Source organism: Oculina patagonica, chromosome 1 (genome assembly GCF_052425735.1).
Source record: "Oculina patagonica isolate OP01 chromosome 1, crgOcupat, whole genome shotgun sequence".
NCBI lineage: Eukaryota > Metazoa > Cnidaria > Anthozoa > Scleractinia > Oculinidae > Oculina > Oculina patagonica.
Window position 1 is genome coordinate 38,444,707 of NC_135758.1, and position 19,524 is coordinate 38,464,230.

Genomic DNA, 19,524 nt, shown 5'->3' on the forward strand with positions numbered 1-19,524 from the left:
CACCTTCGGAGGTGAAATTTTCGGACTGCAATTTAAGATTGGTTCGTCAATAAATGGAACGGGAAATCTAATTTTCGATCGCAAAATTCAGATTTAGATTCATGAAGTGTTAGAAACAAACCGTCCACTCACGCGCCCTGCTATATGAACCCGAAACCTTCGGAATTCAACAACAGTATTTTAAACCAGTCGGCCACGCTGCCTCCCTAAACATTAGGCCACCGAGCCTTTCATAAATAACAACCCAAAATATGTGCAAACTTTTAAATAATTTAAATAATGGCAGTATGTTTTAAAGGATACAATTTCCTAAGATAACGAGAAGTACAAAATACAAGCTTGCTGCGACTCCACTAGCGCTGTGGGGTCCACCGAGTGCCTTCACGCCACTGTACATAACAGAATTCCAGTCCTCTCCTGTAAGTATCTGTTGTAGACAAAAACAACAAACCAAGAGGTCAAGAAAAATGTAACAAAGGAATCGTGGAATATGGTTTTACTTTTCTTTTCAGCTTTTTGCAGACAAATGAGCGGAAAATTTAAAGGAGCTATGCCATAATGATGTCATAATTTAAGTAACAAGATTACTTTAAATTGAAGAAAACCTCAAAATAATAGTTTAGTAAGGTTAAAAAACACAGGAAAAGTGAGAAACGACCGAAAATAAACATGTATTGTTTCGACTAACGAATATTAAGAGATTAAGAATGACAAACTCGAAAAAACTGACTAATTATTACTACTGATAAATCAACAAATACCAACCTGAAAGACAGCTAACATGGCGTTTTGAAAATTATCAAAGTTGGTTTGTGGAGTTTCGTCCTCTGTAAACCTGGGTGAAATTCAACGCGCGTGGTTACAAAACATTTTCAGTCATAAATAATCCATAGTTAAAACACAGGCAATCATGCACAACCGTGACGGTGGTTTGGATACGTAATTTTAACGGTTTTATTTCTCTGTTTTCTCCGTAGTTTTAGTTTCGATTGAGAAGACAACCCAACAACACTCGGGAGAGTGTTTCATCACTTTTCCAAATACTTGGAAGTTTGTCAAAAACACTCCGCTGCACGTTGTATTTTCAACTCTCTTCTCGGTCTTTATAAACGTGACGAAACACTCTGAACTCAAACTAAAATAGGTAGCGATCTTTTGAAAGTTTCGAAAAGTTATGATGATATCAAACTTTGAATACCAAGTGGAACCTACAATCTAGGCTGACATACTGAATACAAAGAAATGAAATTTATGGCTTCAGTTAAGTTGTGGAACGAAAAGGAGAGACTTTACTCTAAATCAACTAAATCAACTTACTTGCCCCCGAAGATTTGCATGCCAAGGAGGGCAGCAATCAGGATAAACAGGAATAACAGGAAAATCAGGCTCACGATAGACTTGATACTGCTCACGAGAGATGTAGCCAGGTTTCTTAGCGACCGCCAGTGTCTGTAATAGCATAAAAAATAAATAATAATAGTCAGCAGGAAACCTTCGATGCTACAAATGTGATTCTCTTACTCACTATCACTGGGAATAGAAACTGCATAACAAAATTGATCAGAATTTGTGACAATTCAAGCAAGTGTTACCTCGTTACTTTAAAGACTCTGAGAAGACGCAGACATCTCAGGACACTGATGCCGAGTTTAAGTCCCACAACAGTATCAAGTATAAGGTCCAAAAATCCAGAACACACAACCTGTTAAGAGCAAACAGTAAAGAAAGGCTTTGTAGTTGGTGGAATCTGTCCCTGTATAGACGTTCAACTGAATATTTGCTGATTTGAGCATTCTTTGCATTTCTATAAACGTCCTCGTACTTTGTATTACCTTAATAAGTTTAACTATCGAAATAATTTTTATTGTGTTGTATGAGGAAAGCAAATTTAAAGTAAAAAACTTTTCATAAAGCGATCACTTACAGCACAATCGAAGCAGTTAAAGCTTGAATTAAAGTAAACGTGAAATCCAAGGCCATATATCTTAAGAACCATCTCCACGAAGAAGAATGTTAAAAACACAATTTCCGCGTATTCTGAAAGAAATGAACGAAACATCTTTATATTCAATGATCAACTAGATAACCAAGATTTCCAAGGGACTCTCTAACCACAACTAGATAAAGTCTGTTTACGAGCATAGTGGCCAATCAGGCCGGAGCATTTTCCGGTTCCCGTAGCATGAAGCGACTAGGAGTATTTCTACTCCCCCCTGGATGGAATGTTAGTCCAACGCAGTGTGATCCCCCTCCCGGCATTAAGATGGCTCAACTGGATTTTTCAGGGGTAACACCGCTCAAGCTTGAGAATTAACTACGTCGCCATTAACAACGATTACCACAGTTGTATTACATATTGGCATCGGAGTTGCCATAGTGACGAAATGACGTCATTTACGAGTACAGTCTGTTTACGAGCATAGTGGCCAATCAGGCCGGAGCCTTATTCCGGTTCCCGTAGCATGAAGCAATTAGGAGTATTTCTACTCCCCCCTGGATGGGATGCTAGTCCAACGCAGGGTTACCCGCCTCCCGGCATTAAATCTGCCGGTATTCATTTATACACCTGGGTGGAAAAAGGCAACGTTTTGCCCAAGGACACTCGTATTGCCTCGGCCAGAGGTCAGACCCGGACCACTCGATCAGGAGTCCACCGCGCCTCCAATAAACTAACCACGGGGAGGTTATTATTAGAACAAAGATGAGCCGCAGTATACGCACACTAATAGCAGTTGTAAGACGGTTTCTTAACAAACGTTTCCATTTATAACTTACTTTGAAATACATTAAGCCACTCGGGTTGTCCGTAATGCTCCACAGCCAACACAATAGTGTTCAAGAAAACACAAACCAGGACGGTCCAATAAAATACTTGCGTCTTGACCATGTGACCAACCTTAACGGAAAATCCGTTCTGCCACTGTAAAAACCGCTGAAGCGCGCCCACTCTGAAATGAAAAATAGGCACCCAATGTGTGCAAAGAGTGAGTTGCAGGAAAATAATGGGCGATAGTATAATTTATAGGCCTAACAACCGTCGTAAATTCAAACCAAGTGTTAATAAGCATCTTAAGAAAAACTCCACCAGGTACAAAGCAAACAAATCGTTCCTCTCGAAAATCAATCAAAACTATTTAAAGCCAGAAAACAAAGAAGCAATAATCATTCCCCGTGTCAATAGCACGTTGAATTGGTGAACAAAAAAATTTTAACTACAGAATTCTCTCCACAGTATCAACGCATTGTCAAGGGGTCAGTTTGTGAGAATAAAGAAAATCGTCAATAGGGGGAAATTGTCTTGTTGTTATGTACCACTACGTAGGACCACGCACACGAGATCACTAGCGATTCGTTAACATCTCGATTCCTACACTGCAGAAAATTCAAGGAGAATGAATAACAGCTTCGGCACTAGAAGTTTTGGAATCGTTTGAGCTACAATAAGCTAGACAGCCGTCAAGCAATCACAAAAACGATTCCAGACATCTTAGCGCCGAAGAGTACAAAATGGGCACCAGTGCCGCGCACGCCACCAGTTAGAACCCAGCTTACCTCTCGGGCATGTTGACTCGGTAACAGTTCCCTTCTCTTCTAGCGACAACTCTTCCAGGATTACTGACCATGTCATTGGTGACGAGCTGTGATTGTGAGTCGTTCAAGCTTAGATGTTTCCTTCTGCTGTAGGTTTCATCTGCCGCCGTTTCCGCTATAAAGAAAAATAAACAATGTAAACGAGAAGATGACGTTTATGATTTTATTACGATGATTGGATGACGTCACTTCCGCCCTCTGTCCAGTCCTCTCAGTATAACTCGGATGGGTGCAGTCTGGGTCGATGCAGTCAGATCATCTCACATTTCACCACATTTATGAGGTAAACGTAACTTACTTATAACACAATTAGAATCTTATGACGGACAAAGGACCATATTCGTATTCTCGTTATAAGACTAAAACTACCTTGCAATGGAGGCCAATGCGGGGGAATATCATTAAAAAAAGAGTTTCATGTCATTTGCATTTGAAAAGACTACCCGCATCAGCCTCCATTGCAAGTTAGTTCCAGTCCAATACCGAGAATACGAACATGGTCTTTTCAAATGGGATCGAGGGAACATTTTTAAAATGTTTCGAAAAACAACTTTCATTGATGTAAATAAACAAATTTATTAGTTTTTAAAGAAACTGTTGTGCTGTGTCGGTGGACAATTGCAAGTGAAACACCAAGCTAATTTGAAACAAGAAGTTGCTAAAGGTAAAATTAACCACCGTAGCGAATTTGGAAAGCTGACGTTTCGAGCGTAAGCCCTTTGTCGGAGCACTCACTCACTCCACACTCACTCATGCCCTTTACGCCGGGTGGCATTAAGGGCAGCATGTCGGAGCAAAAGTTATTTATGCGGTTAATCTAGCCCTGCCTTACCAGCTTTAGCTATCCACGACATGTAAGCGTCAACCTGACGATTCAGCTGCTGCTGTCTACGAACTTTAAAGAACTTCCGCCGCGTGTCCACACGTTCTCGCTCCTTTGCAAACTCGCTGGTGGGAGAGAACACAAAGATCAGATTACTCATTGTCTTCGGGCGCCAAATGGCCATGTTTAATTTAACTGTTTCGATATTTGGTCTACACGAGTTTTCTATTGGATGATAACTAGTTTCGAGTAAAACCTAAGTCAAGAAAGGGAAGTTTTATTGTTTAAGCATGATTAAACTGAGATTCTTTGTATGGTATGGTATGGTATGGTATGGTATGGTATGGTATGGTATGGTATGGTACCCTGGTATGGTATGAGTATGCCGTATGGTATGGATACTTTATTTACCCTCCGAGCTTTTCTCACCCCAGCCTTAGAGACAATACAAGACTAAACCGACCACAGCACCGGGAACTTCGTGCCCAACTCTTTGCGATAAGTGAGTGGGTTTTTTAACGTCCCCTGCTGACCATAACAGTGAAGTTGCAGGAGACGAAGCCCACGGTTACCTATCCTTATCCGAGAAGACTAGAATGTCTATTCATTTGCAGATGCCATTAAAAAGGCAGCAATTGAAAATAGGCAATTTATATGTCTTTTCTGAATCGGTCTGACAGCGTGTTCCTTGTTCGTAACAAGGGAATTAAAATTGAATCTCAGCAGCAGCAATGAAATAAGTTAAAAAAAACTCACCCACTTAAAACTCCAAGAACAAGGTTAAGCACGAAAAATGAACCAATCACAATAAGAGAAACATAGTAGCAGGCATACAAATATCCATCTCGATCCATTGCATCAAACGTCTGTGAAACAAAGCAATCAACATATAAATTCTCTTTACTTGTCTCCACACATTTCATATTGTACTTGTTGGGAGAATTTGTTTTAATCTCTAAAACACTGATTTCCTTTTGGTGATCGTTTCCTTGCTTCCCGTTATCCGTATGTGGGATTATGACATGAACTTACATAGTGACCAATCTTAACTGAAACTTACACTGCACAAAAAATCGCTTTTGACCTATACCTTTGACTTGGGGTGAATGTGGAAAATGACCGTCTCAATACCTTTGACTGTGGCAAAGACCGTGTTTGATTTTGTTCAAAGATAAAACGCTTTTGACGCTTATCAAATGCGTTACAAAGGTACTCGCGTCAAATCTGTTACTAACTTTGACGGGCGTCAAATCCTTGTCAAAGGCGATATCAAAGGACTTGTTTTCCTTTCACATCTATGTCAAATTTAGTCATCCATCTTTGTCTCAAAAACTGTGGCAAAGCCGATCTTGACATCGAATTCAGAATCAGTTTATACGAATTTATCAATACTGAGAGTATTTTAACTAAAGATCATAACTGGCAAAATATCACTTTTCTGATCAAATTTGAAGATTGAAGTTGTGCAGGCAAGATTACCACTCATGTCTCTGTAAAACCTACCCGCACACAGCGGTCGATCTCGTACCTCGAGTCTTCGTTCCTCATTGCGCAAGCTTGACGAAACAAGCGACTCTCGAAAGTTGCAGGATCGATTTTGATTGGTTTTGAAAACAATAAAAATGGCCGGAAGTAAAAAACCAAGAATTTCGTTGAGTCGTTGTTTTGAAAGCTAGGCATGCACAATTCAAACGAAAGTCCGATATTTTCGGACTTTCAATCAGAACTTTCCCATGGACGGCGGAGCCGGGGGGGGGGGGGCTGGGGGGCTTTACCTCCCCCCCCAGAATTTCTGAAAAAATAAAGACTTACTAAGGGAAGAGTCTTTTAAGTTCCCCCACTTGAAGTCACTAGTCAGCCCCCCCCCCCCCCACTTGAAAAAATGCTCCGCCGTCCCTGTTTCCAGGGTCGCTCGTATCCACACCACTTGTCAAGGAAAACGAGGTTGACCGGCACAGCAGTCAGACACACTGCGCTTGTGCAGTTCTTTCGATCGATTACGAGTTGATAACCACATGTTCAAGACTAAGTTCAATTCTCATCCTTTGGGGAAAAAGGCCATTTTTATCGAGTAAATATTTTTCATGTATTGCATCGCTTGTAACGCACGCATTAAAGGTAATCTTCCATTCACGTGTCGTACCTTGTACATTATCGATGTCCATCCTTCCATTGTTATGCATTGAAACACTGTAAGCATAGCAAGCGCTATATTGTCAAATGTGGTGATGCCGTCGTTCGGGCCTGTCCAATATTCGGTACAATTGTAATTAGCAGGACAATCTCTGCCTTTAAAAATTTGCCTAACTCCAGGGAAGGGTCCAGCGTCACATGGCCTAATATTCGTTTCTGGTTCACCTACAAAAATCAAATAGACAGGCTTGAAATTAGTTACTTACAGTGTAAGAAAGCAGTGTTACAGTGTTAAAAATCAGAAAGAAAGATTGAATTATCACAAAATGTACTTACCTGTTACAATGTCGTGGCACGTCGTATGAAATTTATCTTTGAGGAATTCTAAACCTATAATTGCATAAATCAGAATACAAAACAAAACCAGAAGCAAAATTTGGAGAAGAGGCACCATGGCTCGGACTATAGATTTCATCACAACTTGAAGACCTAAAACAGAAAAAGAACAAAAAAAGAGCGAATTTACAACTACTTCGAGGGACAGGGGGACCTACCATACAGTAGTGTACAACCTTAACTTAAGACTTCTGTATACAAAATTTCAAACACGGACTAAAATACAGGATTTCGTGGGCTTCAGTTTGCAAGGTTTGTTCGGATTAGGATCTTTATCTTCAACATAGCCGCATATCTTATTCACAAGCATACACCACTGGGAACGAGTTAAAGCATCCGTTCGTTGAGGGTTAGTTTACGGCATATTTTAGAGCGCAATGTGCTTCACAGCTGAATTTGGTTCGTCACTTTTTGCGTTACAGGAAGCATTGAGTGACGATCGTTACAAACGGCTGTGCAGAGCCCAGAGAACATCTTAGTGGGGGACAGGAGGGTGGGAGACCGGGAGAAAATAGGCGGGAAGCGGGATTCCTAAGGTGGCGGGAACTGGGAGAAAACGAGTAAAATTTGGCACCATTTTGTTATATTTCACAATAGATATGAACACCGTGTCCGGGATCCTCTCTCACTCATGGGTCGAACAGCATGTTAAGGAGAGCGTGACACTTACGTGACTTTATCGTGACGTTTTGTTTAATGTCGTTTTACATTGTAAATGAGTGACAGATGTCAAGAGAAGGTTCGCGCGGTTTTGACTAGTTTTCACGAGGTTGAAGTTTCGGAGCCATGTTGAATATGTTTTTGACCGATTAAAAGTTGTGTTTATTTCCATCGTCGCAAGATGCCTTTCTTTCGTCGCAACACAGCAACTTATAAGTGATTTTCACGTTTTTGCTGTCAGTATTATTGTACTGTGAGATGAAGGATGATAGAGGGTCTGACCCTTCACTCCTCCCGTACCTTTTACTTCCGCTTCCCGCCCATGTCCGTGGTGGTTCCCTCCTCTCTGTTCCATCCTAAAGTATGGGGGCGAGTATCAATCAACCAAATATTACTCAGTTGGTTGTTTTATCTCCTTCAAAAGTAAAGTGGATTAGGCTGGCGTTCACCGTCGCTTCAAAGTGCTTTACACTGAGCTTGTTCTTCCGTATAAACTGCGCAAGCGGAATCGCGGGATTATAGAATAGGCCATGTCCGAGTTATCCTTTGCCTCTGTTTCAAAACGAGTCTACGTGCAAAACCATTCAAATGAAAATGAGTTTGATTTGCATGAAAATGGACCTGTAGATGTTCATATGAATGGTTTCGCACGTAGTCTCGTTTTGAAACAGAGGCAAAGGGTAACTCGAACCTGGCCTATTACAATAATGAGCCCTTTGAACTTACTTGGTACACCAGCGATAAGTTTAAGAGGCCGTAACACTCGAACCGCCCTTAATGATTTCACATCCATGGCGCTACCATCTGTGATCTCTGGCATACTTATGATACTGTAGGATAAAAAGCATTTATCAATCTCTCTGCCTGAAGTCCCTGTCCCAAGGATCAAATTATACATGACTGATCGTCGAGAATTACCTGGCTGTTATACAGTAAACACCCGCATATAAGAACCGATGCTCTCGGGTTCAGGCTGATCAAGTTCTTATTTACCGGGTGCTTAGTGAGAAATCAGCCTGAGATGTTTCAAAAATACTATACTTTATACATTACTAGAGGTTTATTATCATACAATGTGTTATTACTTACATTAAAAAAGAATAAATTTCAAACAGTGGTACCTCGATTTAACGAACCTCTATGAATTTATGCCTATTCAGGTTTTAAGTAAGCTTACATAGAAAGAAGTCTTATCCAAGCTCAGTTTTGTAAATGTTTTGTATTTTAAATGTAGAAAGCAACGTAGGCAACTTATCAAAGCAAGGACTCTCAAATTTCACTGGCCGTACTGTGGAATTCGGCCGAGTTTCTGGGAAGGAAGGAAAGGGTAGCTGGGAATGAAATTGTGTTCGAACGTGCCACTGTCATTTTAGCCGAGAGAATAAAGGTTTTATACAAGGGAACATCTGTTGGACGGAATGCAAAATGCGTCAGTTCAAAATGAAAAACAGTCCCTGTATAACTTTTCAAAGACTGGTTTCTAGACGGCTTAATGGAAGCTGACGATTGCTCGATGTTGGAGGAATTTCGAAAACTGCTGCCACAGATATGAGGGCCCCGGGAACGTAACTGAATCGAAATTCGAAAGTCGTACTCGTACTCGATCTCGTACTCGTACTCCGATCAGAAGTTCCGTAATATTCAGCGTGTACGCTAAATGTTTGGGAACTTGAACATTACAGAAATTGAACATTAGGGAAATTGAACATTAGCTTTTAATGAATCAGGCTGTACATAGATTTGGTGAGCGTGTGACAAGCAAAATAGTGCCCACGAAATGTTTTTGTGTTAAGAAACCCCCGCGATCGCTTAAGATCATATGAACTCAGCTGTGACGATCAAACAAGCGCGTGGGATTGACTCGTCACGTGCAGCACTGGAGAAATTCGAACGTGAGATCTGCTGGGCTCGCTCAGTAACCTCAAGGCACGTTTTCAGTAACGTCGCTTTGTATTTGTAAAACATCTTGCGTAATTTCAACTTTTGCTTTTAGCCTTGTAATTACAGTACCATAAAAGCCTGTACTTATGCATCATAAGGAGCTAAGAAGTTAAAAGAACCACAAAATAAAGACTACAAAAGCCTATCCTTAGATATCACATTTAGATGGCTCAACAAGTTATTTTACAACTGGTCACGGCGACGCCAATTTAATGTACCGATAAAATGTCTTCGCCTTATGCTAAAGGTAAAGTGACTAACTCGGCTCAAAGTAATTCAAGTATGAACTTCGAGCTTTCGATCGCGAATTCAAATGAATGATCCGATCAGTCGTTCGATTCGTGTCACTTTCCACGTGTCGTATATGACCAACCGCTCTTCATTGCCAGGTTTGAAAATACTTATTTCGTTTTTCCCTCTTTTCTGAGTCTTTCACGACAGTAAAGCAAAATGAAAAACAAACATTTATTTGTACAAACAATAGACAAATTTTCTATCATTGACATACTTTGGATGGACGTTTCTAGTATTTAAATAATTTAAACTTAGCTTCTGAATTTCAAAATCGGTTGACACGAAATGCAACCATCTGTGTAGTCAAAATTTCTTTTCCATGGCTAACTAGAAAAAATGTTAGTAATAGAACCCACAGTAAAAAGATATTGGCCCACCAAACGAATAAGCCACGTTTTCGATCAATGTGCTAATCAGTTTCAATAGTCAATTCCACAATGTGAAACATAAACATTTCGTGTCATTCATATAGCCTTTTAGTAATTACACGGCGTTCTCAAACTTTTATGCGCTAGACTGAAGGCATCAAACATAACCTTCACATACCAAACAGTCATTAACATCACCTCGGTAAAAAGCATTTCTTAAATCGAAAAGATTTAACATTTGTCCAAACATAGCTACGTACTTTGTAAAGCTGCTGAATCTGTGAATCTTTAGCATAAAATTAACGGCAAACTTTATTTTTATACCTTACGGTAACTGAACGAAAATGGCAAGAAAACGCGTGGGTTGCCGAGCTTAAGTCGATTTTTGTCCATAGTCTGCGGTAGAAAACTGGCACGTAGAAGACCAGTCAAACAAAGCTTTCAGACAAACTAGGCACAATACAGAGAATTAAATGTTTGTTTCTGCGGCAAACATAAGTGTTTTCATTGCGCAAAAAAATCAAACTGAATTTGCAAACAAAATAGGGATAAATAACGTTTTCGCTTTAGTTTATACTGGAAATTATAAGGTATATTTAAAACTTGATCGGCCGTCTAATATTGAATAGAAATCGATAAATGGATCATGTTTCGCGTCATCTTGTCATATCGCTTATTTTTTTCGTTTTTTTATAGGACTCAGTCAATTGTCACAGCACTTGGGTCACTGAGAAACGAAATAAAAATAATGGAATATTACTGTCTTCGACCAAGAAATATATATCGTGATTCTTACTTGCGTCTGATCGTTACAGACTAGCAAACAATAAGTCACACAAAAAGATAAAGTGTTGGTGTTTAAAAATTCATCGCAAGACCGCATGGTCCAGCCATAAATGAAAGCACAACAAAAGAACAACGAAACAACTGATCTGTTTTACGCACTATCAAGCCGTAAATTTCTTTCGCGAATGCGGTTAAATTGCAGTGTCTCGATCCGTCGCAATATATATATTTTTAAAATGATTTGCAATTCGCGAACAGTTCGAAATTTGAAACAGTTCGCACGCAGCTGTTTTACAGCACTGTTAGAGCGAATTTTATGTTGGATCGAATTTTCCGGTTGTGTCAAAAAGCGATCAAGAACCGCGACGCCATTAAAAAAACCCCGCACGAACTTGATCGACATCTCGCTTTGCAAAAACGTTATCGTTCCGTAAGTTCTATTCACCCGGGCGACAACTTCTTATCGAGCGTCGAAATAACCACTGATTTATAGCATGACTTAGATCCGTGTTAAAAAAATAAAAAAATAACAATAACGTGGCTTGAATCGAAACAACTTCTGCGAGACACTACGTTAATCGCAACATAACGCGAGTTGTACTTATTTTGAGCGTAATTTAAGAATTCACTCTCATCTGTAGAAAATAGGATGCCGTTTTCGCCAGGAATACAGTTGTTGTTTTGCTGGAGATTTTAATTAACAACAGTACAGAGAATGAGAAATTCCGGGCAATTTACACTGAAAAAAGATTATACCGTAATCATGCATTCATCGCTGGATCAGTGCGCTTGCGCAAGAGGAACTCCAACTTCCCAATTATTACGTTTCAGCATGATTACATGGCTGTTAAAACTAGCAACGCCGAAAGCCTGCTGAAAAAGCAACTCGAAAATAAATCCCTTCAAATCAAGGAATTACTCCACGTGAATAGACATTCACCTTTGCGTTTTCAGCGGTAAAACTCTATGCAAAAAAGTGCTTGGTTTGAAAAAATTATGGCTAAATAAATAACAAAAACAAACAACTTTCAAATTTTCGTTTAACGCCATCCACAAGCGAAATGTGCGAGCGCACAAAGCGACTAACTAGCCATATGTTAGGGAGTAACTTACCCGACCACTACAACGGTGAAGTCCAAAATATTCCAGCCATTTCTGAGATAGGACCCCGGGTGAAGCACAAAGCCAAAAGCCATTATCTTTAAAAGCGCCTCGACACAAAATATAGCCACAAAATAATATTCTGCCTTTTCCTGCAGCAAAACAACAAGGAAAGAAGTGTCAGATACGAACTGTTCGCCTCTCGAGGCCTTATTCTTTTTCAACGAAAGGCAAAATAATTAAGATTGCCGTTTTTTTTTCTTACCAGTTGTTGTGCCATGTCTGTGCGATCATTGTTGGGTAGCGGCGTGTTTAAAGCCAACACGATGCAGTTGGCTCCGATAGCAAGCAAAATAGAATATTCAAACACTGTTAGATAGGTTAAGGATCAAATATATCGCAGTTTTACAGATTAACAGCCTACGGCTTAACTACTTCTATATATATTATATCTATCTCTATATATAAAACACAGAATTATATAATACAAGCTAGCGAGCCCTTTAGGCTCATTTTGTGGGGATCACCTTAAAGAATACAACTTATAAATACTTAACCCTGGTAGTTATAAACAGTATTAAAGCGTGTATAAAGGATATTTCGACACCACGATAGTTTTTGATAGAACACGAATCGGGTTTGTTTCTGACAAGCAGAACAGGGCATGTGTAGGACTTCGTGCATCTTGAAGAAACTGACTTCCATACAGCGACATGGAACGCGCCTTCTGGGACAAATACGACAACCTTTCATTGTTATCGCCTGCGTTTGGCATTTCCAGGGACGAGTCGCCTGTCTTCTTTGCTGATGTAGCTTCATTTTTATCCTTATCCATCCCTGTAGAAAGCACCAAATAATGCGTCAAAACTGCCTGTCCGCATTTCAAAATGGTGAACGGTGTAGAGCTTTGAGCGGGCGAACGAAAACTGCGCAGTACTCAACCAGCCTCAATAACCGATGTTAACAAACGGCATAATGTTGCCTCAGCTAGTGTAGTTTCTCACAACCCCACATCCTAGAGATCTAAATATACGAGCGCATAAATTGACAGTGTGGTCGTTATTCGTGACGACTCTCTACAAAACAAGCTCATCAGCTCACAGCCAATGATGTCGAAGCGACAGATTTTTTTCCTCCCCTTTTAAACGGACGTCGCTAGCGGTAACCAGCTAGTTCAGAAATTATGGTCCATGGTCTCGAGTTCTCATAACAAAAAGTACCGTAGCGAAGTACGCATATTAATCAGTTCATAATACACCTGCTACAGGCTAGAAAGACCTTACTGGCTATTGATATTTAAATTCGCCTCTTTCCATTATTATAATAAGACATCGACCTGACAAGCTGACACCTCAGGGCCTAACTTGTGTTTAAACTCCAAAAAAAAATAACCTATCGCTCAAACGAATCCTGCGTGATACGGCGGCCCTCTCAAAAACAACCCTACTGTATAATTCGTCTTTTTACGCCAATGAAATCTCCTTGTAACTCACTGCAAAGCTTTAAAGCCATTTTGCCGCTGTGAGCGCCTCGTTTATTATTCGACGCGAATTACAATAGAAAGAAAGGTGATAGATATGAAAACTCGCTTTTCCGTCGTCGCGGGTGAACATTGTTCACCATCTGTTCACAGAGCGACATTTTGCGCACAAAGTTGCCGCTATATTTCTGTTATCTGCCGGGAATGGTATAATGCTTTCTTTTTTTAAGTGAGAAATGGACAACTTAAAGCTTTCAATCGTTTTATTAACTAATACGAAAGGTCAAACAGCAACAAAGCAATCACGAGACGAGATGCAAAGCCGTGAAGTCTGCCTTCCGCGAAACTTTACCGACAGCACGAAAATTCAGGTTTAGTTTTTCGACGAGTTCCGTCTGCGTAGGAAGTTGTTAACGGCTTATTCTTCCTTTTTGAGAAACGTGACTGATTCTATTTGAAGCCATGACGAAAAACTAACTCGCTGCATGGCGAGACGAGGCGGAATGAACACGTTTTATAACACAACTTATCTCACTGGAAATTTATGGTATTGTTGATGCTTCAGACTTGAAAACGCAAATTAGCTTTTGATTGAGGTCCGGTGTAAAAACGCGATACTATTCATCGGTATCCCCTGAAGAGATTCATGAGACTAATAAACTAATCTATTTTCGAAGATACGAGCTAGGCAATAATTCTCTTATTTCCTGCCTTTTTCTTTTCAACGCGGCTGCAATTTGTTTTCAGTGCAAAATTAAAACTGTTCTTGCCTTGACGATACCGTTCGCGCCGGAAATGAGCTGTGATGCGCCATGTAAATGGACGTGAATGATCCAGAGAAAATGCAATAATTTTTAACAAAAAAAAAATTCCGCAGGGTTTAACAAAAATGCACGCTCAGCAACGTAACAACCGGCGCAAATGAAACACATTTACGATGCAGCTCAATTATGTCACATTACAAATGACTCTGCGATACCCGTCATCGTAAAAAAAAGTTGCCGCTAATTAAATTTCGCGAATTTCAAAAGCAGAAAAAAAGCGCTTGAAATTAAAATTTTAATGACTTCTTATTCAGCTACAAGTCAAAAAACAAAATTAGAGAGAGGAGAAACCACAAACTTACGGCGGGAAGAAGAAAAATCACGAAGAATTGCCAGGCGAAAAGCACGAAAGTAAATATCCAATATGTTAATATGCCATCATCCTAGAGACAATCGCAATAAAAATAACTCAAGGAGATGCTTATGACTAAAGAAAATATTTCAATTTCGGCGCAAACACAAGGAGAGGTTTTGCTATCAAGAACCACATCAGTTTTCAAATTTCGTGGTGAAAAGTCTACACAAATTAAAAAATATCTCTATTTCTTTTTCTTCTTTTTTTGAAATCTTAACTGAATTTTTAAGTAAAATTAAAAATCTCCATGCAAATAGAAGCTATCTAGTTCCTTCTTTTTTCTTACCTTAATCTCCGCAGAGAATATTCCGCACAGCGATGCATTCTGCCGTGAAAGGAATTAGTAAGAAAATCAATAAGACTGTGAGGACCTACCACCAAGACTATACGGCAAAATATCTACTTTATAGTATCGACCAAACACACCTTTGCACAGAGGTAAAAGTTAGAGATATTTCTACCACATTATTCATTCGCAATTCAAAACTAAATTAAATTTAAGCCAAGAGTTTGTACGTTCTCGGTAATGTTGAGTAATGGATAATAATCCAATTGAATATTCATCCAGCACAAATTTCGCGTTAACTGTACTAGTACTAAAACGTTTGTCGGTTGTCCGAATTTTTTTCAAAATGGAATGTCTAGTAAAATGATCGAAAAGATCACAATTTCGAGAACTAAATAGCACCTGAAATTTCGGGTGAAGAGCTACAAATTATTTTACTGTAATACAAGGTACTCTCTTTGATTTAGCTGTTTATTTGTTGATGAGTTATTTGCTTAGGACTATACGAGAATGTTCATGTTATAGAATGTTCCCGCGCAAATTAGACAGCCCACACAAGCGTCAGTGACACAATGTCCGTATAAAGCAATCAACGCCAAATCTGAAATCTATTACGAAATGTTATCGCACTGGGTCTTCAGTGCCATTGGTCAGATGGGTGACGCTTAGCTTAATCGACGCTGGCATAATATAAGGAAGTAATAGGGGCTTATTGCCTACGGCACGAGCCAAGCAGAACATATTTCTCCGTCCGCCTCCACTACCTTAGTCAATACGTCTTTCTGATATTCGTTTCGTTGAAAATTGTAAAACGTGTCATGGCACATTCAAAATACTGTCGTATCGCACGCGAGGTCGATAGTTAAAAAAAGTCCGGCCCTGTTTGACGTAAATGACTTGAAATGTGTGCACATATTTTCCTCAAACAATACAAATAATAACACTTGTTTCAGTTATCCCTGAACGAATTCAGAATGGAACTGCTTCCTGCCCGATGAAGTGTATTCGTCATCTCAGTGTTGTTAATCTTAAAGCTCTGGTTATGTCCAAGTAACTTGTAGTGTATTGTTCATGATAATGCTATGTGTACATTAACTTTTGTATTCTTACAGTGAAACCCGACTTCTCGAGCCTGAAAGAGAAACGAAAATTGATTCAAGAAATCAGGAGTTTGAGAAATCGGGGGTAAAATTGCAGTGTTTGACAGAGCTTGAAGCAAATCCAAGAGAAACAACTTTTGGTTTGAGTAATCGAGAGGCTCGAGAAATCTGGATTCCACTGTATTCCGTATTGACGTAAATATTGATGCAATTTAATTAAAGTAAGCCGCTGAAAATTGCCGGATTAGTACAAATGTAGTTCATGTGTAATACAGTAGGATCCAGTTTTTTCGATTCCTCAATTTCTCGAACCTCCAGATAACTTGATCTACAAGTCGTTTCCTTGGATTTGCTTTACTTAGTCGAACACTTAGGCTCGATTTCGGGGGGATGACCGCGGGCTCATTTTCCCGAAAAAGCGGCTGGAAATCGAGCCTATCGAACACTGCAACTTCTAATTTCTTGAACTAATTTTCGTTTTTCTTGGAGGTTTCAAGAAAATGGTATTCCACGAAGAGTCAGCGGTGCCGGGGTTTAAGTCTGTTTCTGTAGCATGAAGCGACTAGTAGTATTGCTACTCTCCCCTGGATGGGATGCAAGTCAATCTTAATTTTTTCCCTCCCCTCTCCCCCTCGATCCACGAGATTTTGTCGGGATGCCCCGACAGTTCTCCGGTTCCCATAAAGAGATATAACCTACCGGAAAGGCACTGTGGAAGTAAAGGTAAGTGTCTAAGTGGGTCCAGTTATCGAAGTTTCTCCCGGCAACGATCATATGAAAATCAGCCTTAAAGGCAGATAACATGATTCAGCATAACCCAGTGTCCGACTATAAGGCTTACTCGCAATTTGATTGGCTACGCAAGGGCGGTCTAATATTTCGATAGACTGCCCGCGGGGGCAAGTAAAACAGTGGTACAACTACCGAAATCACAATCCAAAACTACAAATAAACCACTTTTACTGAACTTTTAGTTGAATAGATCAGTCTCTGGGTTATACTAAAACAATCAGACAGCTCGCTTTTGGTTTCCATCGACTTTTGATAGTTGGTTCGGGGCTTCACCCCTCACCAACTGATCAGCCGATAGAGACCTCGAATTTGCCTTCTAATTGTTAATTATAAGAAGCTCAAAAACATACCTAGATACCCGACAATAATATTTTGAGTTTCGTTCAACGAAATAACAGGAACCCATGAGAAAGCCCGGATGACTTACCGTGACCTAAGCGGAAATGGATTACAAATGGAACAAACTTGAAAATCGCTGTTGCGACAAGTTCTAGTCATTGTTTTCCGTAGTTTTCTTAGTCTCAGTTCAAGCACATTTTCAGTAGTTTTAGCCGGCTTTTGCGAGCAAAATTTGCATCGGGTGTTGCAAGCACAGTTTGTAAACAATAATTAGTGGTTTTAAAAAGATTGCAAACAGATTTTGTTCAGTAATTAACAATAGATATCGTCACCCACGCTAAGGAAATTAGTATTATGCACAAGCATTACTGTAAAGAAACAATAGTGAGCTTTTGCCAACTTGGATTTGCGGCCAGAAGGCTAGAATTAAGTAGCTAATGCATTTACTTCCGATGACAGTAGAACAGTGACATTGCAATATCAAGTTAGAACGGTTAGAATAATTAGAAAGAACAGAACGAACGAGCGAACGAATGAACGAACGAAACAACGAACGAACGAAAGAACGAACGAACGAACGAACGAACGAACGCACGAACGAACGAACGAACGCACGCACGCACGCACGAACGAACGAACGAACGAACGAACGAACGAACGAACGCACGCACGCACGCACGCACGCACGCACGCACGCACGCACGCACGCACGCACGCACGCACGCACGCACGCACGCACGCACGAACGAACGAACGAACGAACGAACGAACGAACGAACGAACGAACGAACGAACGAAGTTGCCACAGCCCTTGAGTGCGTGTTGGGTCCTTGTTGAACCAGCGATAGCGGAGACTATTCACTTTTCTTAATGGAGTGGACAATTCCGCAAAAAGCGCGCAGAGCCGTCTAAGGGAGGAAGTAAGTACAGTGTTTATAACACGGGAAGTGCTTCCCCAACTTCCCGAGCCAGAGGGTCATGTTAAAAGAGCTTGACAATATTAATCATATGCTAAAAACACCTAAAAAAATTGGAGTAAATTAAAAAATAAATAAATAACCAAAGTTTCTTATTTCCGTCATAACACAATCACACCAATGCTAGCTTATACAACATGTTTAATTTATTGGGTTTTTTTTGCTGCATAAACGTCACATAAGTTCCGATAATGGTAAACCAACAATGGGGCTCTTTTTAACCCAAGGCTTTCAGTTTTTTTCCATCACTTTTTTTAGTTTTTAAACACAGTTATTTTAAATAGTCTAGAAGTTTAGCTTGGAGGCAAAAAGACTGTCACAATATGGAATTTCCACCGAGTTACTTTCCATCAGACTTCAAGAATAAAATTTGTTACGTCTGAATTGAGGAAAGACTTCCTGCAATCAACACAGTTCAAAACAAACACTCGATGATAGCAAAAAAGAACGGAACCAAACATTGCAGGTACTTTGACAGACTAACAACATCTGCATAAAAACAACTTTTCATCGCAATAACGACATACTTGAGATTCTACTCAGCCATCCGGTAGAAAAAAGTATACACTTTAGTTTGTTTTAAAGGTACTCTCCTTAATGTGTATCATAAATCAATCTTAGACAGCAGATCTTTATCAGTAGACGCACATGTTCAAGGCTTCCCAAACCATATAATGCCTCTGAGAACGACTATTACTATGTTCAGTGTAAAAGCCGCAAAAAGGAATATGTCCAATTTTAAATACTCGGGCCTCGTCCACACTAATCCGGAGAAAATTGAAAACGCATCTTTTTTTCTCCGGTTTCGCCAACCGTCCAATTGTCCACCGAAAACAGAACTTTCGAACACGCTCTCTAATGTGGATCAATTTGAAAACGCAGCTTTGCGTTTTTGTGAGGAAGGAAAGCACCTTGAAAACGGAACTTTTCGAAAACGCTTTTCAAAGTGGGTATTTGAAAACGCAGTTTACTGGTGTTTCTGTTCTTGAGGAAAATAGATGCGTTTTCAAATTTATCCGGACTAGTGTGGACGGAAAATATTTTATACGGCGTTTTCAAATTTCTCCGTTTTCCAATTTATCCGGATTAATGTGGACGGGGCCTCAGACATAGAAGACTCAAGAATTAGCTTGTTTAAATAACAAGAACGGGCAGGCAATAACAAATTTACTGACCTTGGACGACTTTCGCGCGACTAGAACAACAAGGATCAATATTCAAGTTTTCCGTGACGATTCCTCGTGGCTAAAAGCCATTAGAAGGATGGAATTTTTATCT

General features: G+C 39.9%; 1 protein-coding gene across 4 annotated transcripts in view; it reads right to left on the reverse strand.

Moving 5' to 3' along the window:
• The window catches only part of LOC144629442 (voltage-dependent L-type calcium channel subunit alpha-1D-like), a 54,975-nt gene that overhangs the window by 30,995 nt on the left and 4,456 nt on the right, over positions 1-19,524 (reverse strand). For 3 of the 4 annotated variants that reach the window (XM_078487650.1, XM_078487662.1, XM_078487669.1), the window contains 16 exons: positions 15,039-15,077; positions 12,692-12,930; positions 12,359-12,463; positions 12,106-12,245; positions 8,330-8,433; positions 6,884-7,036; positions 6,558-6,772; positions 5,171-5,280; positions 4,424-4,539; positions 3,553-3,706; positions 2,776-2,948; positions 1,925-2,037; positions 1,593-1,702; positions 1,318-1,449; positions 766-835; positions 304-427 (listed from right to left, as the gene is read on the reverse strand). In XM_078487650.1, coding sequence (XP_078343776.1) covers positions 304-427; positions 766-835; positions 1,318-1,449; positions 1,593-1,702; positions 1,925-2,037; positions 2,776-2,948; positions 3,553-3,706; positions 4,424-4,539; positions 5,171-5,280; positions 6,558-6,772; positions 6,884-7,036; positions 8,330-8,433; positions 12,106-12,245; positions 12,359-12,463; positions 12,692-12,928 — 2,056 coding nt within the window. In that variant the 5' untranslated portion in view covers positions 12,929-12,930; positions 15,039-15,077. Of the gene's footprint in view, positions 1-303; positions 428-765; positions 836-1,317; positions 1,450-1,592; positions 1,703-1,924; positions 2,038-2,775; positions 2,949-3,552; positions 3,707-4,423; positions 4,540-5,170; positions 5,281-6,557; positions 6,773-6,883; positions 7,037-8,329; positions 8,434-12,105; positions 12,246-12,358; positions 12,464-12,691; positions 13,303-15,038; positions 15,078-19,524 lie in introns of those variants that run through there. The other variant, XM_078487657.1, reaches the window with a different exon arrangement.